The 24,919-nt window shown below is 38.1% G+C and overlaps 2 protein-coding genes across 2 annotated transcripts; one reads left to right on the top strand and one right to left on the bottom strand.

Moving 5' to 3' along the window:
• Positions 1-1,808: 1,808 nt before the first annotated feature.
• On the bottom strand, positions 1,809-22,486 carry LOC133982314 (olfactomedin-4-like). The gene is made up of 7 exons (XM_062421306.1): positions 22,358-22,486; positions 4,880-5,002; positions 4,493-4,711; positions 3,452-3,584; positions 2,901-3,128; positions 2,383-2,551; positions 1,809-2,271 (listed from the first exon to the last, which is right to left on the bottom strand). Exons 1-7 carry the CDS (start codon positions 22,409-22,411, stop codon positions 1,836-1,838), a joined length of 1,362 nt encoding a protein of 453 aa, XP_062277290.1. The 5' UTR covers positions 22,412-22,486; the 3' UTR covers positions 1,809-1,835.
• On the top strand, positions 8,451-14,158 carry LOC133981794 (olfactomedin-like). Its single transcript, XM_062420645.1, has 6 exons — positions 8,451-8,505; positions 10,533-10,576; positions 10,741-10,899; positions 11,159-11,371; positions 11,579-11,711; positions 13,311-14,158. The coding sequence occupies exons 1-6, from the start codon at positions 8,451-8,453 to the stop codon at positions 14,156-14,158; spliced, it is 1,452 nt and encodes a 483-aa protein (XP_062276629.1).
• Positions 22,487-24,919: the final 2,433 nt, after the last annotated feature.

The raw sequence follows: 24,919 nt of genomic DNA, 5'->3' as shown, positions 1-24,919 counted from the left end.
GTCCCTGGCCCCACATCTTCACTCTGTACATGAAAACAAAGCCCTTTCCTGCTTCCTTTTAAAGGCTTATAAATAGTGAAGTTTGGTAGCGATTTGTGAAAGTCGACAGCTCCTATAAGCTGGCACTCGATCATTTTGGTTGTATAGACCTTGGTCCTCCTTGCACTTGTAGATACTTTTTATTTATAGAGCAGGTTATCCAATCCGAACACTAACACTGCTGTATTGTGAAAAATCTTTGACATATTTCTGTTCCTCTTCCCTTGGAGTTTCTCTTTTTTATAGGCAACAATAGGGTGTAACCTCATCTTGGTATAATGATATTGGTTCATGTGTACTACTATTACTCTTCTTCTTCTTAACTGCCATTATGATTGATTTGTATTGAGCAATAAGTTCTTTTTTTTCTTGTTTGGATTGTTTCATATTGTGGGAGTCTTCCCTATGAGCTTGTTTCTATTCACAACAGTAGATGGACTCTTACCTGCTTTGTTGTCATTCAAAGGTGTACTGTAAAGTTTAAATATGTTATATATAAATACATATACAAAGTAAGCTGTCTCTGTCCATGTACTGATCAAGTAACAAGTGAGAAATAAAGACTTTATGTCAGAATTTGAAGAGTCAGACATTGGATCATTTTTTTAAGTTATGTTAACAAATGTTTTGATTGGATGATGAGCAGCTCTCATCTCAACAGATCGCTCAATCACATTTCCTTGATGCATTTCAGATATATTATTTCATGCAAAGACACCTCCCTCTGTGAACAGATTTTAATGGGACATGGACAACATGTCGACATCATATTGTGAGTACATTTCCTCTCAACTCATACAGACTAATTGTGCAAATTACACAGGTAAATAAGTTTCCTAATTTGATGTTTCCACTCCAAGTGGATACATCAAGTACAGAGACTGACTGTTTATTTGAAACAAGCATATAACAGGCCTGTATCCCAGAATCAACTTAATGTTTACCTATTTTACTTGCTAAAATATCTGTGGGAAGTAGAGATGCTGAGGGTGCTGCAGCTCCTCTTCCAAGTCATTGATTTACTGATTTCTGACCCTGCTGATTTCCTTACTATGATTTCTGTTACAGTTCTACATTAAATAATGAAGCTGGTAGATTAGTTTTGATTGTTAAGCACCCATGCATTAAGAAAATATAACGTGTGTTACAACTTTCCTTAGGTTTAAACCTTTTTTTTCTTATTTTGATAGTTTCATAGTATTTTGTACAGTCTGTTGATCTGTTGTGTCTTCAGCATGAAAAAAGTTAAAATGCAGTTAGTTGAGAACAATCAGTCAATCAATCAATCAATCAATCAATCAATCAATCAATCAATCAATCAATCAATCTTTATTTATATAGTTCCAAATTTCAACAAAAGTTTTCCAAAAGCACTTTTTACATAAAGAATGTCTAGTCAATGTTAAGTTCCTGCCTCATAGCAGTTCAGAGGAAATAAGCCTCCCTTTTCCTTGTAGGCTTTTAAAGTTAAACATCTCCAGGAAATGGTCAGCTTGATTGACAGCTTGATGCAGATTGAAAGAACAACAAAGTAATGACTGGAATGAAACTGAGAATGAAAAAAGGAGAAGTCAGAGCAGCAATTTGGTAAGCATTACATCACTGTGCTGTGTTACTTGCAGAATAAGTGCAGTGCAGCCATTATAGTAAAGGTGACTCCATCCCTCATCCATGTTTTTACCCAACATTTATTAGGGATCAGCCTTTATTTGTTTATTTATTGTAACTTGTTCACGCTATTGATTATGACATGATATTAATACTGGCTTTTACAGATTGATGTTCATGATCTCCATTTAACCAAACACAACTTTATAGGAGACCATGAAGGAGTCACAGTAGGCATGCAGCATCTGGTCCACAGGGCTGTAGTTCAGAGAGTAAATGTTGGGAGACATCTTCTTGATGAAGATGCCAATGTTGAACTTCTCCACCTCTGTCGAGGTGTCAAATGAGTAGAAGATCTCCTCCACTTCTTTGCTGACGTAGCGCGTGGCATAGAGCACGCCACAGGCCATGAAAGTGTTGCTCACTCCCTGCTTGAAGACTGAGGTGTGCCAGGTTTGGTTGAGCGTGGGTGGCTCACCTTCTTCTACTTTAGATAGAACCAGGTTGCCAAAGTCCTGGGACGTGGTGTAGATCACCCAAACACCAGACTCATCTGTTGCCAGGTCCAGGTCAGTATATGAATAGCATGCATCAAGATTGCAGAAGTTACCCTTAGAATTAAATCTGAAATAAATGAATAAACAAATACATGAATGATAAATTAATAAATAAATAAAGAGCAGTGATCTTAACATTTTCACACAAATGTTAAATGGAGTTTTTGAAGCAGTGAACCTGGTGCCTTCGGGTAACTGCATGGTGGTAGCAGTTTTGGTGGTGAGGTTGAATCGACAGACAGCATATTTTTTGTAACAGTTATAGTACAAGGCCCCTCCATACAGCACAACATTTGGTCCCTGGACGGTGTTGGTGGTTGGGTTAGAAGAGTGGATCTCTATATTACCTGGAAGAAGAAGAAGAGAGGAAGGAGGAGGAGCAAATTAAATCATAATTAAGTATCAGTATAATGTCCTGTGTATTGGTTGTAGAGGTGTATTGTATTGTCTTAACATTTTAACATATCCCCGTAAACAGTCAGTATCACAAATCAACAGCCATTTATTCAAATACTATAAAACATCTCACTGCTGCTTTCCCACACTGCTCATTTCTCAAAACTCTTCAAACAAAGGAGCCCTCCACCAACCCTTCCATTTTAATATACAGTTTATAAAGGCTGTATAACACAATGAGAACACACACTGAATTGAAAGGTAAGACCTTTCTGAGACCAGTACACAATAGTTCCATACCTGGGCCACTCACTCCAACAATCAGAGAGCTCAGGCTAGAGTAGAGACGGACGTAGTTGGCATATATGTTGCTGGAGGTCAACATTACCAGCCAGTACCAGTTCTCCTTTCCTACCTCTGGCTTGGGATCACGACCCCAAGCTCCATACATGTAGGAGCCTGGATACTCTCCTGCTGTGTAGATCCTTGGCCCGGTAATGTTTAGAAACCTACCATGAGGACAGATACCTGAGAGGAAATGTGAAATGAATCACAGATGAAGAAGTTGTGCATATGTGAAGACCCTAAATAAGCATAGCTAGCTGTGGTGACTGAGCCCTTCACAGCTGTCAGACACCTCATTTCAAGCAGACGCAGTAGGTAGAGAACCAGCATAGCCTTTGAGTTTGAGTGTAGGTTTGATTTAGGTTAGTGGCCGAACATATTTAGGCTATTAAGGCCTTTTATCACTCCTCACACGGATGTGAAAACCTATAGCAGGCACTCTTTCAGCCGTCTGACTTAAACAACAATCCCAACACTCTGGTGTGCTGTGTGGTTCTGGGTGTTACCATGTGGAGGCTGAGTGGGCTGGGAGGTGGGTCGAAGTCCTTTCTTCAGACGCTCATGAGCTTGTTTTCTCTTCACCACCTGCAGGGTGTCATACTTCTCCAGTTTTGCCATCTCTGTTATCAAGTCCTTCAGCTGAGAGAAAACAACACAGCAGGCATCAAAATATTTTGTTAAAAAAATTCTGCATTTGAGCTAAATGTGAGATTTTAAAGATATTTCTATAATTGCTAAACAGATGAACAGAAACTTTTAAGATGAGGTAATCAAAGTTTTTATATGAACAACTGATCAACAACTGTAGACAGCAGAAAAAAAGCTCTGATAAACCATCATATTACCCCAACAAGTTGGTAATGAAGGTGGTGTATTTAGCCACTAAGTACCCAAAATTGCTCCTGAAAGCTGTTCTTTCAGTGTGTGAGTGTATATTAATGCATCAAATTCTCCTCCTGATTAGCAGGTAGGCCTTGTGTGGCAGCCTCTGCCATTGTGGAATCAATGTCAGTGAATGGGTTCATGCTGGCAGCAGTGTAAAGTGCTTTAAGTGGTCGGACGACTAGAAAGGCCATATATAATTACCACATTTTTTCCCAGCAACTGGTCAAAATCAAATCAAACCAAACTAAACTTAGAGTGATTAACATTCATCAGGTGGCTAGAAATACAACCCCAAATTTGACTAATGCAGGTTTACTATAGCCATTTTAAAAAGCTCAAATTGAAAGACCCATTGAACCATGGTAATAGTGCTCCCATATGGAATTACTGTTTAAATAACTAAAACTTTCTGCCACATCAAGCTTGGTGCAAATATCGACCTAAGTAGGTAACACTGCTAACAACTCTACCAGAGTGTTAGTTCATGTTAAACTGCCTGAGGAGCTCATAGAGATGGATTCATAGCACTACAGTGTACAGTATATTGCTTCAGCTCTTGTTGCAATTGCATGTAGGACTCAAAGGAATGTTAATTTGCATTGTTTACTGGCTTCTGTATATTACATTATAATAAAATTTCTGATGCTTTTGTGTAAATCTACCTGGTCATTTGTGTCAGTGGTGAGGCGATGGTGTCCCTGGGTGGTCATGTTGAGCTTTTTGATGAGCTTCTTGATCTCCGTCAGTTCATTCTCTATCACCAGCAGGCTGAGAGCTCCATACAGCTCACTGTCATTCTCCCTCTCCAGAACTGACACATCTTCCTGCAGTTGGGGCAAACGTCGCTCCAAACCAAGCATCAAACTCTCCAGCTCCAGAGTCTGCAGAGACAGCAGGTACGCACTGTGACACTAAACTCAGCATGATAGGGACATACATAAAGAGGTTTTTTTTTTTTTTTTTTTTTTTTACAGCTGAGAGAGGGAGTGAGGTTATGGTCTTTACAGGATAGTTTAGGAAATAAAACTTGCAAACATTACATTAGTTACCTTCTTTGGGTTGATGTTGATGTTACATTTGGATGCATTGTCTTCCACTGTGCTGAGTTTGGCATGTGGGAACGCCTTTTCTGAGTTAGTCAAATCACACACACACTGATCCTGTGGCGGCCCCTGATGAAATAAATAGATAAAAAGATATTAATGAATGATATTTTGAAAATTGAGACTATATTTGTAATGAATACACACTTTTGAAAGAGGTAGTAGTTTTATTATGGTAAATTATAGCAAAACACAAAAGAATAATGTGAATATATAAGGTGATTAATTAATCTTGTGTGTTTTCTTACCTGTTGGGTGAGAGTGAACAGAGCACAGAGTGGGATGATCACACAAAGCTTCATGGTGGATCAGTGAGTAAAGCTAAATGAAAAGTCAGCTAAATGTGTCTGACTGCAGCCTCTAACTTGTGAACACTCCCTCTGTGATGCACATCTGTGTGTAAGTGAATGTGTGTGCGTGTTTGGTGCGCGTGCGTGAGATGTATTGTGATCCCTTCCTCCTTGTGGTTAATATTTCAGCAACAGGGATTTTATTTATATATTTAAGGGAAATGCAGGGACAGATGTTGATAATAATACTTCAGTAAAAGTTTCTGACTAAGGGGGGAGGGGGGTTCTTTGGAAATGACACGTAAGCACTGAAATCTGTAAAGCCAGTCAGTGGAAGAGGTATTTAGATCTATTACTATGATAAAATATGAAATACCCCATTACAAGAAAGCCATCTGCATTCACAGTCTCTCTGCAAAATGTTCTTAAACTGTACTAAAGTGTTATATAATCAATGGATCAAATGGCCATGGGTAATGTGACAGGTGTTATTCATGGTGATGAACCGACAGAGTAAACCTTTAAGCTCTATGAGTGTTTTAGCCTCTTTAAGCTCATTGTTTCGGTTTTTCGGCCAACAGTTTTGTGTTATTTTGGTTTTTGCCTCTCCTCAAATTAAGCTGATCGCAGAAGACAATAGCTTTCATTGAAGGAACTCAGATAAACTAACTGTACATTACGTGTCCATCAACAAACAGCAGACAGACAAACTAAGCAACTGTGGAGCATTTAGCTAAAGAAACAAAAACATTTTTATGGAGTTGATTGGGGCCAAAATTGGACTTACATTACATACATCATGTGGCAAGAAACACGATTCTAAACAAATGCACCATAATGCTGCTCTATATCAGCCAGATGTGTAAATAATTAATGCACCTGGAAGTATTTTTATTTTTATTTTTTAGTATAATCTGCATTACAAAATAAGGGCACTTGTAAATTATATATTAGGTGTATGAAGTAACCTGAAGAACATTAATACAACAGGGTATAAAACAAAAATGTAACAGAACAGAAAAGAGAAGAATAAAGTAAGAGGAAGGATATCACCTACAAAAACAACAAAAATAAACAAATAAAATGAAGGAAATAACTACAAAACAAAGCAAAAAACAAACAAATAAATAAAAAACAAAAAAAACACACCGACATACTTAGACAAAGGACACTGCTAAAATACATTGTGCCCTCACTACTGACATGACATCTAGTTGCTTACTGTAACATAAGAAAATAAAGGGGTCCATGCACCTGGAAGTATAAAGATATTGTACTTATGTCTCATTATGTAGAAAGTAGTTATGTCGACGGATTAGTGTTACTAATGCATTGGCATGAATGTGTTAGCAGCATTTTAATGTTATATTTCATAATATTAACTTAGTTTGTTTTGTTTTTATAAGGAAAATAAGCGGCGCAATGTAATAAACTAGAATAAAACCAAAAAGCAGAGAATCAAAGTGGATCAAGTTCGACAAAAAAACACACAAAAATAGCAAGAAAGAGCTAATTTATGTTAAATGTATACTGCTAGTTTTTATACAAATGTAGTCGAGATAAGATCTTCATATAAAACAGTGCAGAAAGTTTTATAAGTCATCCATTTAATTTGAATGTAAAATTGTAATCTGCAAATAGTCAACATTGCTGTCACATAAATCTAATGAGATACCAACATAACATTTCAAGTAGCAGTGGTATTATGGTATATGGTGAGAAAGCACTTAAAACAGGGAGTATACATAAAAAGTATACATTACATACATAAATTACATTACTGATCATCAAAACTAAATACATTGTTGTTTGTGTTAGTGGCCAGTTATGAAGTACTTGTACTTTACTTGAGTATTTCCATTTTATTTCACTTTTACACTTCAACTCCAGCACATTATTTTACAACTTTACTTACTTACTTTACAGATAAAGATTGTACATTAAGAGATGTTTTAAACAGAAAGACAGAGAGTCAACTCGTACTTCCCAACTTTCTGGGTTTGTGGTCCCTTACAATAAATGAGCCTTTTGGAGTTTAGTTCAGGCCCCTTGTCTTCTTTCAGATGATTTTACTATTGGTTTTATTATCTTTTATTTTATTTTCATTACTCATTTTATATAATATTTTAGTTATTGTTATCTTTTTATTGTCTTTATTGTCTGTATATATATATATAAAAATAAAGGTATAATTATTATTTTTATTTCAATTTGTAATATTTTCGTCCTGTAGTCCCTGAGCAGTTAGGTGGAACAATAAATGAAAAACAATGACAGAAATTCAATGTACTTTGTTAACAAAACACCAGACCATGAAATTCAACAAACATTGTCATCCCCATATCCCACCCCGCCTAATCACAATAATTAAAAACATTGTGCAAAGTTGCAGCAATAAAATGATCAGGAGACAGTCATTCCCACATACTAAACCCTGTTTGCCCTCTCCCAACTTTCATGAATATGTGCAAAGTATAAATGCTGTGTAATAAAATTCATTTGTTATAATGCTGCATATCCCAAATCCTTGTAGATTATTGCAACTGTGTTATACAACTTCATCATTCATTATAAATAAGCACTCATATTTGATAGCACTACTTAATAGTGTTTTACACACCATTTATTAACTGTTAATGACCTGGTTAAAGTAAAGTTTAATAAATGTGTTTGGAACAGACAACTTAACTAGTATTTAAGTATTTCAAACTAGCTCTATCTTGACCAACTGCAGTACAACAGCAAAATGCTGCTTAGGCAGTGATCCATTAGTATTAAAAATGTAGTATATCAGTCCGAAGAGCCAATTTTCTGTGGTAACATAATTGTATCAATTACCTTTTATCAAGTATATTTTACAACAATATTTCTGTATTTTTATAAGTTAATATCCCAGAGCTGGCGGATGTTATTCAGTCTGCAGTGCCGTGACCACAAGATGGGAAGGAAATCTAAATGAGGAAGAGTAATGATGACTAGTATGTGCCATTGGTAAGTTATGGTTATATAAACACTTTATTCTGGCCCATGATTCAGGAACAGAAAGTGACCTCTCTGCAGATAGGTTTTCAACAAACTGGACGAAGAGAACCTACATGGTGCAGTCACAGTCCACTGCAGACATTCCAAACCCAATTCAGACTGCAGCATTTATTCAACAAGATGGCACCAAATATGGCTTGTTTTGTGTTCCTTACTGACCTTGCAGCTCTTTGCTTATTGTTGAAATGCTCAGGACTTGCTCACCAGAGTGGCACTACCACAAAGGCATTGGAGGCGAAGGCGAGGGAAAAGAGCCTGCATGCTGTTGAGGCTGAGGCAGCATGCCAGCTGCCTCTTGCTTCCCATCATTCTGCTAGCCACAGTGCAATCCCGGCATAACAAGCTGTGAAAAATGAGAGCAAGCCAGCGGAAACAAGGGATTGTAACATCATCTGCTTTACAGAGACTTGGTTGTTTGAAGAGATACCAGACTATGCCATTGTACCCTCAGGGTTCTCTGTGTTTTGCATGCACAAGTCAAGAGACTTTCTGGGTAAGGCAAGGGAGGGGTGTATATTTCATGGTAAACAATGCTTGGTGTGACCCTTTCTATATGGTGAGAATTCCCATATGTCTGAGAATTTTCACCATTAGTTATCAGTTTCCCTAAAATTGGTAGACTGCCTAGACTGACCCCTCATCCAACAGTGGGTCATGGGCTTTTTTTGACACCACTGTTTCTGAGCTAATCCGCAAGGTAAATTAAAAATGACGTGTGGTGCAGCGGCCTCAATTTCATGACACAGATTGCTGTCATGTGCCTGTCACTCATTCCTGACTACAATTGGGAGACGTTGATATTTATGACATGCTGGTGCACATGTACAAGACCCCAGCCAAGTCCAGGTGATGGTACTTTCCCCTGTTCAGATACATCCTTGACCTATGCATCTCAAATTCCTGGCTGTTCTACATTACGGACTGTGGCCGACTGATTGAGAAACCATTGCCTCCGAAAAGGTTCCACCTGACAGTAACCCAGTTTGAAGCAAGTCAACAAACCGTCATCCAAAATTGGTCGACCATCATCATCCCCTCCATCACAAGGGTTTCTCAGAAGAAACACTACACCCCAAGACCCTCACAACAATAACCAGATGTGCGTTATGATAACTGCAGACATCTGCCATTTCACTGTGACAAGTGGGGGCAGTGTAATCTGTGTTCAAAGGGTGTGTTGAGATGGAAATGTCAGAAATGCAATGTTTCCCTGTGTTTGAATCTAATACCCAAATACATTTCTGCTGTTGCACCACCACACAGATGAGCAAGTCAGTTTTATTTCTTCAAAAGGTTGCCTTAACGTTTTGGTATTTGTAAATTTAGTTTGATACCCATCCAACAGTCACTTTGGATAACGGCATCTGCCAAATGACAAAATGTACAGTAAATATAAAATAGTTTTGCCTGTGCCAACTGAAACACAATCATGTCCTCCCACTCGAATACACTCTGAACTTCAGAGTAAGTGTGTGTTTTTTTGCAGCATATTAACACTAGTAGTGAATGATTTTCCCAAAGTGATTGATGTCACACACCAGATGAAGATGTGCAGGTAGGTTTCAACAAACTGGACGAAGAGAACCTACACGGTGCAGTCAGAGTACAGCAGAGAAAGTAAGTACAGCTTGGACAAATTTAGCAACAACACAATTTTGATGTAGTGTCTTCCTGAGCCATGTGTTCTCTGCAAAGTATTTTGACAAAACAGAAACACAGGTTCATATTAAATAACAAATAAAGGTTTTGCATTAAAATCTTCCAGTAGTGACATCCGGTGTCAACATAGAGTTTTACTTTAGAAACCAGAGTGAAAATGAAGTTAACTTTTAATGAAGTTTTGCTGCCATCTGACACACCTTTAACACATGTAGGTGTTCAAAGATAGAACATCATTGTTTGTTTAATGTTTTTTTTGAACGTTTTTGACACCTTGCAAGCATCTAGGCCTTGCAATGCAGTTTTTCAAACAAGGAAACAATGCTGCAGATGATATTTTTAAAGGGAGAGAAAGCTATTGCATAAAGGAAGGGAGAACATAGGAACCACCAGAATAACCGTAACCGCAACTGTTGAGAAATTCCACATTTGATCATTTTTAGAGTTTCACATCCACATGAAGTGTTTGAAGTGTCTGTGCGTACTCATCCGCAAAGAGAACTAAGTCAGCACAATTTGCTGTGATTTTGTCTCCGAGTGTATTAGAGAGAGAGAGGAGAAGTGGTGATCTCAGTAAAGGCTTCTCTCCTCACTGTTCACTTCTCCAGCTCTGATCATGCTGCTGCTTCTCCTTCTGCTGCTGGCATCCACTGTGAGTTACACTTCTACTTGTGTACCCTTAGAAAATGTGAATGAATGAAGATGTAGCATTTGATGACATCAAATTTTCTTTATGGTTTCTTTATTTAATTTTGTTTTGTTAGTTAGTCTCTCCATTCAATAACTGTTTTTAAAAATATATATGTGTGAATGCAGGGTGACGGCCAGGCTCAGCGTGTGGCGGGCAAGAAGAAAAATGATGCGTGTGCATGTGAGGTGAACTCCACCATGTGGTCATTCCCTGTTGTGAAGTACGAGGCCGTGCTGCAGCAAGTTGAAACTTGTGAAGGCTCTCTGAACAACCTGCAGGAACAGGTGAGAACTAAAGTCGCTGACACTACTATTTCATTCAGACTGACCGATTCCAGTCCAGTTTCACCACTGATTTTAGGGATATACTGTAATAATGGATAATGTGGCTACTGTGGGACCAGGCCATGCACTTATCTAGATTGATTCTAATGTGATAGTAATTACAACTTTTTCTTCAATTTATTCTTATTTTCAACATAGAGTCCTGTTTCCATTTTCATACATTATGAAATGACTGAAATGAGTTTCTGTTTTCTCTCAGGTGCAGTTGTCCCATGAGCGTCTCCCTCAGATTGAGGCTGTGATTAAGAATGTGACGGCTCGGCTGGAGCCTCATCAGTATCTGCATGATCAGGGCCTGTACACAGCCTTGTCTCTGCGTATGCTGGGCCAGGAGCTCAGCCAGCTGGAGACAGACGTCAGTGACATCCACAGCCAGTTAAACAATGCCCAAACACAGAAACTCTCCAAAGAGGTACAGCTAAGTATGCAGTGAAGACACTTAATGATTACTAAAGATGTACAGTATTAAATGAGTAACATGACAAGAACAATATGATATACATAAGATGGTACAGCAATCTAGAGGATGATAAGTGTCATAAGTGTGTGTGTGTGTGTGTGTGTGTGTGTGTGTGTGTGTGCGTGTGTGTGCGTGTGTGTGCGTGTGTGTGTGTGTCAGGTGGGTAGACTGCGTATGAATGTAGACAGGATGAAAATGGCAGATACAATTAATTTGAAGACTGTAAAAGAGACACTGCGTCACTTGAAGAATGGCGTTGAGTCCTGCAAATCAATTCCCACAGACTTCCGAGGTAAGTCTGCTGTGTGCGTGTGCATTATATCCAGCAAAATAAAGCATGTTGCCTATTAAAATATCACTTGTACAGTTGAATAGAAAAGATTATAAAAGAAAAGACATTAGCAGTATAATTTAACTGTTTCTCAGTTAAATAACAGAATAATTAAAATATTGTTGAACCATGAAATAATTATACAGAGGGATTGTGAGGTGAAAATTCTTCAAAAATGTAACTGCAAAATTTTTAACTAAATTTCTTCCATACACAAGTGATTTGAAATGTAAGTTAAGTTGCTATTTTCTAGCTGGTAGAAATACCTGTTTCTCAAAGAATAGGTTTGCATTGTAAGGTGGTATGACTAGAAAAAAAAATTGAGAAGAATTTCGTTTGTGTCTGATTGATGTGGAAACAACACAAGTGCTGTGATGCTAGCACACCTATCAAGATTCATGTCAAGGGGTTACGGTTAGGGTTTATTCAGATAGTAAACAACATGTGAAGTATTAGATAGAAAGATTGTTGACTGGGAGGAAAAAGAAAACAGGTGATACTAATTAAGATATGCCAGTCATGTTGAGAAAACATACCTTGCTCATTTTGCATCAACAATTTGCCAATAGAATCTTTTCTAGTAATAGCAAAATCCCCAAAATATTAATAAATCTGCTCAGGAGTAATGCCTTATTTTCATCATGGTTACATGTTTTCTTTTGTATCAAAACTTATCCAGTTATACTTTTCTGTACATCCACGGATATTGTGAAATAGTATACTATGCATTGCTACCAGCTACTGCTAGTAGCTTATAAAGCATGACTTTTCATCTTGCAGATGCACAGAAATATAAATAAATACAAGCTTAAATAACAGGTAAGGCTCACTAGCTAATTGTCTTCATGTCTCCCACATTGTACTTCTGGGTCACATTACTCAAAACTTGTTGGGAGACTCAGCAGAAAAGCCTCAAAATAATTTAATTCCACAACAAAAAGAAATAAATAAAATGGCAGACAAACGCAGGAACTTCCTGGGATTTAAAACTATCAATATGTTTTGACATACCCGGTTTCAAAGTGTCCGATCAACACGGTTCTCACATCTGTAGTGAACAGTTACACTCACCCCTATCTATCCATATACCTGTAAATAAAGGGAGTGAAAGCTGCAAAAGATTGTTTCGAGATTGTTAATATAACAGGATATTTTGTGTCTAAAAAAATCTGGCCTCTTTGAAAGAGTTGAAATTTGGAGGTGAAAGAAAAACATGTTCTTAATATGTAATTTCAATTAAATAATGTTCAACTTAGTTTGGCAACAGATTTTCCCAATATTGTTAAGGGTTTATCAAAATATAATTGGTTTACAAAGAGATGAGAGGACTACACATTTTTCCTGCATCCATAATGGTCAATGACAGAAAAAAGTCTGAGAACCACTAGCTCTTCTTTTTTTTTTTTTTTATATTTGAGGTTTAAATAAAAATGTGTATAAATCCAGAATTTTGGACTAGAGATGCTTCCATACATTTCCATCTTATGTGTGAAACTGTGTTAGAACAAAACAGAGACGTTGATGTACTCTACACTCCTTTATCTTCCTCATTGTTTCCAGGCAGTGGCATGTACTGCTTCAAGGGCCTGATCACGGACATCAGCGACCCAGTTATGACTAAGGTCAGTCCACACGGTAAGAGCTACATTTCTGGTTCATGGGGCAAACAGGCCCAGATAGACAGTGAGGGCCAGAAGAACAGCTACTGGGTCCAGACTCTACTCAACAGCCACATCTGGGACAACACCCTGCGTGTATACCAAACTTACGAAGACTTCATGGCCTCTGCCAACTACAAGGACTTCACCTTCGCTTCATCCTATAGTCATGCCGATGCCATCGAGGGTCCCAGTGCTGTCCTGTATGGTGAAGCATTGTACTATCACTGCTACCGCTCTGCAGATGTTTGCCGCTATGACCTGAAAAGCAACGCCGTCAAACGGGTGACACTTCCAGGTATCGGTGTGGGTTTCAACAACAAGTTCCCATATTGTTACTATGACTGTCGTACCCATAGTGATGTGGATGTGGAGGCAGATGAGACAGGGCTATGGGCCATCTACGCCACTCTTGGTAACCATGGTAATCTAGTGGTGAGCCGGCTAGCATGGGACATTGAAGCTGAGACACTCAATGTTTCACAGACATGGGAGACAAGGCTGTTCAAGAAGGCAGTGAGCAATGCCTTCATGGTGTGTGGTGTGTTGTATGCCACTCGTTATGTAGATGAATACCGTGAGGAGGTGTTCTACGCCTTCGATACTGCGACAGGCAAACACGACAGCTCTCTGGCACTGCCTCTAGAGAAGGTAGCGAAAGGAGTGGCCAGTCTGAGCTACAACCCCATCAACAATCAGATCTACATGTACAATGATGGATATCTTCTAGCATACCAGGCCCACTTCTGATATAATGCTGTTGTAATTTACTGCAATTTTCAAATAGCAACCATGTTTGATTTACATAACACAAACAGCTTAAAGACAATTGCAAGCAATGACCAATTATAATGATCTATAATCTTTGCTAATGTTTATGATTAAATACTTTGTTTTGTTAAGATTTATAGAGTCATGGTACATACTGTATGTTTTAACAAATGTTTTAATGCAATGCTGAATGCAATAAAGCTGAAAAATCAATAAAAACATAATTATATAATAAAGTACAAACTATAGTTATTCTGTTGTTGGCTGGTCAGTGCAGACTTGTGTTGTAGGTTTATGTCTACAGCCATGCTAACAGCTCTGTCAGGCTAAATTTACACACAGTGGTGCTTTGGGCTAAATGTCAGAATTCAAACATGCTCACAATGCCAACAATGAATGATCTTAAATCTTAACATGAGTTATTAAATTAATGTTTGCTAGTTATCACTTAACACCAAGTACAGCTAAGGTTGATAGGAATGTCATTAGTTTTGTTGGTATTTGGTCATAAACTATTGTACAAATTAAAATTTTGACCTGATAATGAAAGACCAGGAATCATTAGAGAATTAGTAGAATCCCAACTGTGGTCCACATTGTATGTCAAATTTCATGGAAATCCATCTTAAAGTTGTATTTTAATGTAGAACAAAGTGGTTTACCAACAAAACAACCAGTGTCACATGTGACTAAAACCTCAAATATTTAGTTATAATTAATTTTAATATTACATATAAATCTGATGTGGAGAATGGTTAAAAGGCAGTATTTCATTTTTTTAAAATGTGATTTTCACTTTTTGCTGATTTAAAAGTTCATAGATTAAAGTTAACGAGCATAGGCCAGCAGAGAAACCAACCCTAACCCCAACCCAGCTCACTGATTGAGTATTATTACAGGTGAACTTTCACACAGCTGAAGTAGCAAAAATTGACACTCTGCTGGAAATAGTTTTATGATTAATTTAGGGTCAGTTGCAAAAGTAAACTATGTGTTTGTGTCATGTTTATAGGACAGAACACAGTTGTACTTCGTACCAATCTATGTATCTTATTTGGCTTATTTGTGAAGGATAATATTTATGGTATAACAGCGATTGACCATTGATTTGACTGAATTATATTCTTACAGGAAAATGTTTTTAAAAATAAAGATTGATATCTATCTATCTATCTATCTATCTATCTATCTATCTATCTATCTATCTATCTATCTATCTATCTATCTATCTATCTATCTATCTATCTATCTATCTATCTATCTATCTATCTATCTATCTATCTATCTATCTATCTTTTTTTATTAATAATAAAATAGCTTTCGAAATCAGCAACTCCTAGTAAATAACTTTAAGCACAACGAACCCAACACTTTGCAATCACAAACTGTATGTACCAATTTGTGGCAGTCCAACCTGTCAATTATAAGTTTGCTTGCCATCAATCATCACATCAGATTTATGTTTCCCCCCCCAAAAGTCCAGGATATGTCAAAGCCTGTTTAAAGGAAAACTAGTGTTTATTGCAAGTTATGATAAAAAGTTGCAGATGACTTCCCCTACAGCCCCAGCCCCTCTTTGTGGATGTAAAAGCTGCACACACACAATATATCCACAATTGCACATATTTTCAAATGTGTACACACACATTCTCACACGCATGTTATGTGAAAGCTGTAAAGTAACTAAGCCAAAGAAGTAATCCATTGGTACAGTATGTGGTCTGTGCTGCTTAACCATAATCTAACCAATTGAGTAAATGTACTGTATGTAATTAGATATTTAGACTATAATGTGTACTGTTGCCTGTTATAATCCTAGAACACCTAGTTAACAGAGATAATTGATGAGGTCCTCTGGTCCAAGATGTCTTGGGTTTGTAATGTTAAGTATACATGGTACATGTACCATAGTGACCTCATGTCTCCAGTTTAACAAAAAAACATTTGGTCCTCTGTCAGAATGGGTGTAGTTTCAGTCTTCAATTTCCAGTCATTGAGGTGCCCTCTTCCCTGAGGCGGCCTGTAAAACACAAGGTGCCCTGGCTCCCACAGGCAAACCCAGTGACAGCTTGAAGGGCAATTGGTTGAAGTCACTTCTAAAAACATTGGTAGTGTTGGTCATATTTCTGAACACCAGGGGGCCCAAGAGAGCAACAGATGGACAGAGAAAAGGCTATAATTGCTTTTCTTTTTAATGCAAGGAAAAAACTGAGAGAGAAAGAGAGAGAGAGAGATTCTGGCATGATAGATAGTGAATGAATAAATGTTATTTATTGTTATTAATGCAAATAATTGAAATAACTGTCAATGTTTACATGTCCAAGGTATGGTATTTAGTTTTATCTTTCTATGATAACGGCAAAATAATGTAATTTTGTTTAAACTGGAGAGACTAATTGTTTGAACTTTCCTAACTTTGTTATAGTTTGAAAAAGAAAATCTTGTCAAATCCTGAAAATATTGGACAGTCAGAACTAGAATGCAAATTATACAGGCATAGACGTATAATAATTACATGTTTCCACTACGAGTAGATACATCAAGTACAGAGATTGCCACACCTTATTTGACACAAGGGTATAATAGAGACAGGCCTTTATCCCATATTATTATTACACAACAAGAGTGATTCTAAAATACCTGAAGATGCTGCAGCCCCTCTTCCAAGTTGCTGATTTAGAATATCCTTTCTATGATTTCTGTTACAGTTCTACATTAAATTATGAAGCTGGTAGATTAGTTTTGATCGTAAAATACCTGTCCATTAAGAAAATGTAACGCATGTTACAACTTTCCTGATGGTTTACAATTTTTCTATTCCTTATTTTTTGTGTCGTGTTTCATGGTATTTTGTACACTCTGTTGATCTGTTGTGGTGGAAAGGTTTGGACGTGATTAATATAGCTTCTCAATGTCTTCAGCATGAAAAAAGTTAAAGTGCAGCTAGTTAAGAGCAATCAATCAATCAATCTTTATTTATATAGTGCCAAATCACAACAAAAGTTATCTCAAGGCATGTTTCTTTAATTTACCAGTACCAATCCAAGTATCCTTAAAATTATACCAATATCAATTGAGTACTTCACTTGATAACCATTACACATTTTGTGCACTTGCTTTTATCCGGTGTAACAGATGTGTAGTGTAGCAACACTTTAGAGTGTTTAGGTGGCATCTTGGCTGCTGAACTGCTAAGCGCACTAACTGAAATTTGCTGGGACTTCACCACCACAGATTGGTTGTAGCTGCTGTGGCAGTGGGCCAATGACATTTCGCATTAAATCGAAGAACGCTTGCATTAACTGGCTGTGAGCAAGCCCATACAAATAGTCATATTTTCTAGCTCTGGGTGCAAAAAGGATAGATTGCAGGTGTTGTTTGATGGGAGACATTTCGATACTACTTTGTATTGATTTATTTCGGTTGATACCTTAAAGGTATCGAGTAGCGATACCCAGCCCTACCCAACATTCACCTATGAACAAGCACCACAGAGACTACAGACTGAGCATAGCATCCCTTACTTCCAGTCATTCCATTTTGCTGTATTTTCATTTAATGTTAAGTTCCTGCTTTAAAGCAGTTCAGAAGAAATAATCCTCTCATTTCCTGATAGGTTTTTAAAGTGAAACATCTCCAGTTCATTGACAGCTTGATGCAGATCGAAATAAAAACAAATAGTGATTGGAATGAAACTGAGAATGAAAAAAAGTCAGAGCAGCAATTTTGTAAGCATTACATCACTGTGCTGTATTTCTTGCATTTTGTATTAGTTCAGTGCAGCCATTATAGTAAAAGTGATTCCAACCCTCATCAGTGTTTTTACCCAACATCTATTAGGGATCAGCCTTTATCTGTTTATTTATTGTTACTTGTTCACGCTATTGATTATAACCTGATATTAATACTGGCTTTTACAGATTGATGTTCATGATCTCCATTTAACCAAACAACATTTTATAGGAGACCATGTAGGAGTTACAGTAGGCATGCAGCATCTGGTCCACAGGGCTGTAGTTCAGAGAGTAAATGTTGGGAGACATCTTCTTGATGAAGATGCCAATGTTGAACTTCTCCACCTCTGTCGAGGTGTCAAATGAGTAGAAGATCTCCTCCACTTCTTTGCTAACATGGCGAGTGGCATAGAGCACGCCACAAGCCATGAAAGTGTTGGTCACTGCCTGCTTGTAGACTGAGGTGTACCAGGTTTGGTTGAGCGTGGGTGGCTCGCCTTCTTCTACCTTAGATAGAACCAGGTTGCCAAAGTCCTGGGTGGTGGTGTAGATCACCCAAACACCAGACTCATCTGTTGCCAGGTCCAGGTCAGTATATGAATAGCATGCATCAAGATTGCAGAAGTTACCCTTAGAATTATGTCTGAAATAAATACATAAACAAATACATGAATGATAAATGAATAAATAAATAAAGAGCAGTGATCTTAACATTTTCACACAATTGTTAAATGGAGTTTTTGAAGCAGTGAACCTGGTGCCTTCGGGTAACTGCAGGGTGGTAACAGTTTTGGTGGTGAGGTTGAATCGACAGACATCATATTTGTTGTAACAGTTATAGTACAAGGCCCCTCCATACAGCACAACATTTGGTCCCTGGATGGTGTTGGTGGTTGGGTTAGAAGAGTGGATCTCTATATTACCTGGAAGAAGAAGAAGAGAGGATGGAGGAGGAGCGAATTAAATAATAATTAAGTATCATTATTATGTCCTGTGTGTTGGTTGTACAGTTGTATTGTGTTGCTTCAACATTATAGCATGCAAGATTAAACACTTTCCTCCCCATAAACGTTCAGTATCACAAATCACATTGCAGCTCCAATTTCACTTGCAGAAAACCTCAACAACAAATTAGTCAAATTCTATAAAACATCTCATCGCTGTCTTCCCGCACTGCTCATTTCCCAAAACTCTTTGCACATTCAATAGAAGGAGAGGTCTCCACCAATGCTTCCATTTTAACATACAGTTTATACAGACTGTAGAACACATTGAGAACATACACTGAATTGAAAGGTAGTACCTGTCTGAGATGAGTACACAATAGTTCCATACCTGGGCCACTCACTCCGACAATCAGAGAGCTCAGGCTGGAGTAGAGACGGACGTAGTTGGCATATATGTTGCTGGAGGTCAACATTACCAGCCAGTACCAATTCTCCTTTCCTACCTCTGGCTTAGGATCACGACCCCAAGCTCCATACATGTAGGAACCTGGATACTCTCCTGCTGTGTAGATCCTTGGCCCGGTAATGTTTAGAAACCTACCATGAGGACAGATACCTGAGAGGAAATGTGAAATGAATCACAGATAAAGAAGTTGTGCATATGTGAAGACCCTAAATAAGCATAGCTAGCTGTGGTGACTGAGCCCTTCACAGCTGTCAGACACCTCATTTCAAGCAGGCGCAGTAGGTAGAGAACCAGCATAGCCTTTGAGTTTGAGTGTAGGTTTGCTGGTGGTTAGGAGCAGACACATAATAAGATAAGGGTCTTATCTCAATTGATTTTGCTCAGGTGAAATAAGGTATTAGTCCTGAGAGCTGGTTCCATTTTGGATCTGGTTTGAGGTTGTCAAAGTACCCTGGATCTCTTATTAAACCTTTTATCACTCCTCACATGGATATGGAAACGTATAGGTAGCAGGCACTCTTTCAGCTGTCTGTCGCTTTAGCTTGTTAAACTGGAAAACATCATTTTCTGTTTTCTGTATTCAGCCAAAGAATGTGTCAGATACATTAAACTAGCATTTAATATATTATACTGCCGAAAGGTTAACTGATTTGATGAAAAATTTGAAGAATTTGAAGAAGAAAGAATTTGAATTTGAACTTGATACTTATTTAAGTAATTATATAAGTAAAAGAGAACTGAAACAACAATCCCAACACTCTGGTGTGCTGTGTGGTTCTGGGTGTTACCATGTGGAGGCTGAGTGGGCTGGGAGGTGGGTTGAAGTCCTTCCTTCAGACACTCGTTAGCTTGTCTTCTCTTCACCACCTGCAGGGTGTCATACTTCTCAAGCTCTGTCATCTCTGTTATCAAGTCCTTCAGCTGAGAGAAAACAACACAGCAGGCAACACAATATTCGGTCACAAAATACTGCATTTGAGCAAAATTTGAGATTTTAAAGATATTTCTATAATTGCTAAACAGATGAACAGAAACTTTAAGCTGAGGTTATTAAACGTTTTATAAGAACAACTCATCAACAACTGCAGACAGCAGAAAAAAGCTCTGATATACCTATTGTATTACCAAACCAGCACCAAACAACATACAGACAAAATTAGCAACAAGTTGGTAATGAAAGTGGTGCATTTAGCCGCTAATGGCGCTTTTCCACTGCACAGTTCCAGCACGACTCGCCTCGACTCGGCTCGCCTCGACTCGGTACGGTTCCAGAACAGACCTTTTCCATTACAAAAAAAGTACCTACTGAACGTGGGCGGGGTCATTATAGCACGGCTCCGCGAAACTGCCATGACTTCGTTTTATACGCGACACAAAACACATAAACAATGGAGGACATTGAGGCAGTGGTGTAATTGCTGCTGTGTGTGGCTTTTTGTCACAAAGCAAGAAAATTGAGCCGTATGGCTGTAACACTGTTGCCGGTATTTAAAAATGCCGGGTTTGATTCTTATGTGGGACGGCTCATGACTCTTCCAGTGAGAACTCTTCTGACCAATCAGTGGCCGGCAGTCTGTTGACGTCACATTTAGTATCGGCTTGGCTCACTTGGAACCTCACCAGAGCAGGTAGTAAAAAAAACCAGGTACCAGGTACTTTCCCTAGTGGAAACGCAAAAAAAAACGAGGCGAGGCGAGCCGAGTCGAGGTGAGTCGTTCTGGAACTGTGTAGTGGAAAAGCGCCATAAATACCCAAAATTGCTCATGAAAGCTGTTCTTTCAGTGTGTGAGTGTATGTTAATGAATCAAATTCTCCTCCTGATTAGCAGGTAGGCACCTTGTGTGGCAGCCTCTGCCATTGTGGAATCAATGTCAGTGAATGGGTGTGAGTGTAAAGTGCTTTGAGTCATCGGACGACTAGAAAGGCCCTAAGTGCAGACTATTTACCATTTACGAATTTTTTCCCAGTAACTGGTCAAGATCAAACTGAACTAAACTTAAAGTGATTAACATTCATCAGGTGGCTAGAAATACAATCCCAAATTTGACTAATGCAGGTTAACTTCAGCCATTTTAACAAATTCTAATTGAAAGGCCAATTGAACCATGGTAATAGTGCTCCCATATGGAATTACTGTTTAAATAACTAAAACTTTCTGCCTCATAAAGCTCGGTGCAATCTCGACCTGTGCAGACTTCATAATTAAGTAATAATGCTAGCAATTCTACAAAAATGTTAATGCATTTTAAGCTACCTGAGGAGCTCAGATGGATTCATAGCACTACAGTATATATTGCTTCAGCTCTTGTTGCAATTGCATGTAAGACTCAAAGGAACATTAATTTGTATAATTGACTGATTTCTGTATATTACATTATAATCAACTGTCTGACTTTTTTGTGTAAATCTACCTGGTCTTTTGTGTCAGTGGTGAGGCGCTGGTGTCCCTGGGTGGTGATGTTGAGCTTGTCAATGAGCTTCTTGATCTCCGTCAGTTCATTGTCTATCACCAGCAGGCTGAGAGCTCCATACAGCTCACTGTCATTCTCCCTCTCCAGAACTGACACATCTTTCTCCAGTTGGGGCAAACGTCGCTCCAAACCAAGCATCAAACTCTCCAGCTCCAGAGTCTGCAGAGACAGCAGGTACACACTGTTAATGCAAGTTCATTTTTTACAGCTGCGAGGTTATGGTCTTTACAGGCTAGTTTAGGAAATAACACTTGCCAACATTAGATTAGTTACCTTCTTTGGGGTGATGTTGCTGTTACATTTGGATGCATTGTCTTCCACTGTGCTGAGTTTGTCATGTGGGAACGCCTTTTCTGAGTTAGTCAAATCACACACACACTGATCGCGTGGAGGCACCTGACAAAAAAAAATAAAATAATGAATGACATGTTGAAATACTGAATACTAAGTAGTACAATGACAGTAACACGATCAGCATTCGTGATGAATTTCTAATGAAAATAAATGACACAATAATGTGAATATATAAGGTGATTAATTTGTCTTGTGCGTTTTCTTACCTGTTGGGTGAGAGTGAACAGAGCACACAGTGGGATGATCACACACAGCTTCATGGTGGATCAGTGAGTAAAGCTAAATGAAACAGTCTCTGAACACAGTTTGAATATGTGTCTGACTGTTGCAGCAACCTCTAACTTGTGAACACTCCCTCTCTGATGCACATCTGTGTGTAAGTGAATGTGTGTGCGTGTTTAGTGTGCGTGCGTGAGATGTATCTTGATCCCTTCCTCCTTGTGGTTAATATTTCAGCAACAGGGATTTTTTAATATATATTTAAGGGAAATGCAGTCAGAACAGATGTTGATAATAATACTTCAGTAAAAGTTCCAGACTAAGGAGGGGATCAACTTGATAGAAAGTTATTTTATTTAACTTTTACGCTTCTACTCCACTACATTTATTTCACAACTGCAGTTACTTTACAGATAAAGATTTTACATTAAAAAATGTTATAGGCTTATAAAAATACAACACATTGACAAGACAACGACAGAGATTCAACTAATACTTCCCAACCTTGTGGGTTCGTGGTCCCTTATAATAAATTACAAATTGGAGTTTAGTTTATATTAGTTCAGGCCCCTTGTCTTCTTTCAATGTGTATGAGTTGATGGCCATTCCACTTGTTAACCTCTTAGATTGTTTAATTTAAATAGAAGACCCAAAGAGACAAATTTGTGTAGAAATCTGAAAAAAATCATCATTTTAACACACCATTAAATTGTGGAATGACCTAGCAGGGGCAAACAAGGCTCATTTTCAGCTAAAGAGTATTTTCTGGAACTCCACTAGAGCAGCTTTGCATGATTCACAGTTCAAAATGTCCTTATCTATTTTATAGTGCCCCCTTATGTAGCCCAGCAGTTCAGCCTCTGTCCAACAGGCAGTCTTAGTTCCTGTCTCTTCAAAGCCCCCTTTCGATAATCCCACTCTTTTCTGATTGGACAGTTTTCTGGAAACATGCCAAGGGGCCAGCTGTATCAGAGTCGTGTTAACTTACTGCTTTACCTGTTGCTGTGTTATTAAAAAACTCCCACAGTGTGCCAGCTTGACTTAAGTCATGGCTCCATGTGACTACCCCTAAAACAATGGAAAAATTCCAGTGCACAGTGAGCGGATGTACAACTGATATTGTAACATACATATAACTGAAAATAGGGAAAAGCATTCATTATCACTAACACACTGCAAGATTGTTTTAAGCAGATATTACGAAATGTTAAAGTGTTTATTAATGTACAGTATTTGTCAATTATTATAATTTATGAACACACATTGTAGATTATTGCAACTGTGTTGTACTACCTCATCATTCATTATAAATATCTTAATGCAGTCAAAATAATTGTAGCTATTACCTTTTATCCAAGTACAACAATATTTATGTATTTTTATAAGTTAATATCCTAGTTTTATATCTCTGCAGTAGATGGATGTTATTCAGTCTGCTGTGATGTGACCACAAGATGGGAAGGAAATTTAAATGAAGAAAAGTGTGGATGACTAATATGTGCCATTAGTAGCCAGAATTAAAGTTATAGTATAAGCACTTTATTCAATACCACAATTCAGGAACCGAAAGTGACCACTCTGCACTGAGTCCACTGCAGACATTCCAAACCCAATTCAGACTGCTGCATTTATTCAACAAGATGGCACCAAATATGGCTGCCTTGTTTTGAATCCTTACTGACCTTGCCGCTCTTTGCTTATTGTTGAAATAAGTGAGAGCAAGCCAGCGGAAACAAGGGATTGTAACATCATCTGCTTTACAGAGACTTGGTTGTTTGAAGAGATACCAGACTATGCCATTGTACCCTCTGGGTTCTCTGTGTTTTGCATGCACGTCAAGAGACTTTCTGGGTAAGGCAAGGGAGGGGTGTATATTTCATGGTAAACAATGCTTGGTGTGACCCTAAAATTTGTTCATTCCTTCACATCTTTCTACTACCCCGGAACTAGAACATCACACACTCCTTGTTTGGCCATTGTGGCTGCCTAGAAGGTTAACAGTTGTTGGGACAGCTGTGTACTGTTGTGGTAGTTCCACAACATCAAATATAACAAAAGAATTGGAAAGAGACTCAGACTGGCAGAGTTGAATGCAATAATAGCATTACTGTGCATTAAAATAAACATTTACATTTAGCAGATGCTTTTATCCAAAGCGACTTAAAAGGGAGAATGAACACTGTTGGCGCAGCAACGGGAGCAATTTGGGGTTAAGTGTCAGACTTTACAGAAAGTTAAATGTTATCTTATTTACTTTCATTTTTTCAATTCATTTATCTCCATGATGGCATTGTCCTTGGGTATGTGCAGGGTGGGAAGGGGGGGGGAGTACCTACTCATGTATGAATAATTATTTTGGTGAAATGTCATAACTGAAGCTGTACGAAAAAACTATTAAAAAGAGGGAAAATAAATAAATAAATAAAATTTAAAAAAGGGTGAAGTTGATTGTGTAGAGAATGTGGGTGCCAATGTGTCTAAACATGTAATACAGGCAATTGTAGTCTTATTTAATGACATTTTGTCCTTCCAAGTTTCATGCATATATT

This window comes from Scomber scombrus, chromosome 6, assembly GCF_963691925.1.
Source record: "Scomber scombrus chromosome 6, fScoSco1.1, whole genome shotgun sequence".
Classification (NCBI taxonomy): Eukaryota; Metazoa; Chordata; class Actinopteri; order Scombriformes; family Scombridae; genus Scomber; species Scomber scombrus.
Note: the sequence above shows the minus strand (reverse complement) of the source record. Positions and strands in the feature narration are given on the sequence as shown.

Bases quoted from the DNA above. Each gene is read 5' to 3' on its own strand.
- LOC133981794 (XM_062420645.1), top strand. From the start codon at position 8,451: ATGCTCAGGACTTGCTCACCAGAGTGGCACTACCACAAAGGCATTGGA. The intron at 10,577-10,740 runs GTGAGTTACACT...GTGTGAATGCAG, and splicing joins TTCTGCTGCTGGCATCCACT to GGTGACGGCCAGGCTCAGCG. The intron at 10,900-11,158 runs GTGAGAACTAAA...GTTTTCTCTCAG, and splicing joins TGAACAACCTGCAGGAACAG to GTGCAGTTGTCCCATGAGCG.
- LOC133982314 (XM_062421306.1), bottom strand. From the start codon at position 22,411: ATGAAGCTGTGTGTGATCATCCCACTGTGTGCTCTGTTCACTCTCACC. The intron at 3,585-4,492 runs GTAGATTTACAC...GTTTTCTCTCAG, and splicing joins CCACTGACACAAATGACCAG to CTGAAGGACTTGATAACAGA. The intron at 2,552-2,900 runs GTATGGAACTAT...TTCTTCTTCCAG, and splicing joins TGTTGGAGTGAGTGGCCCAG to GTAATATAGAGATCCACTCT.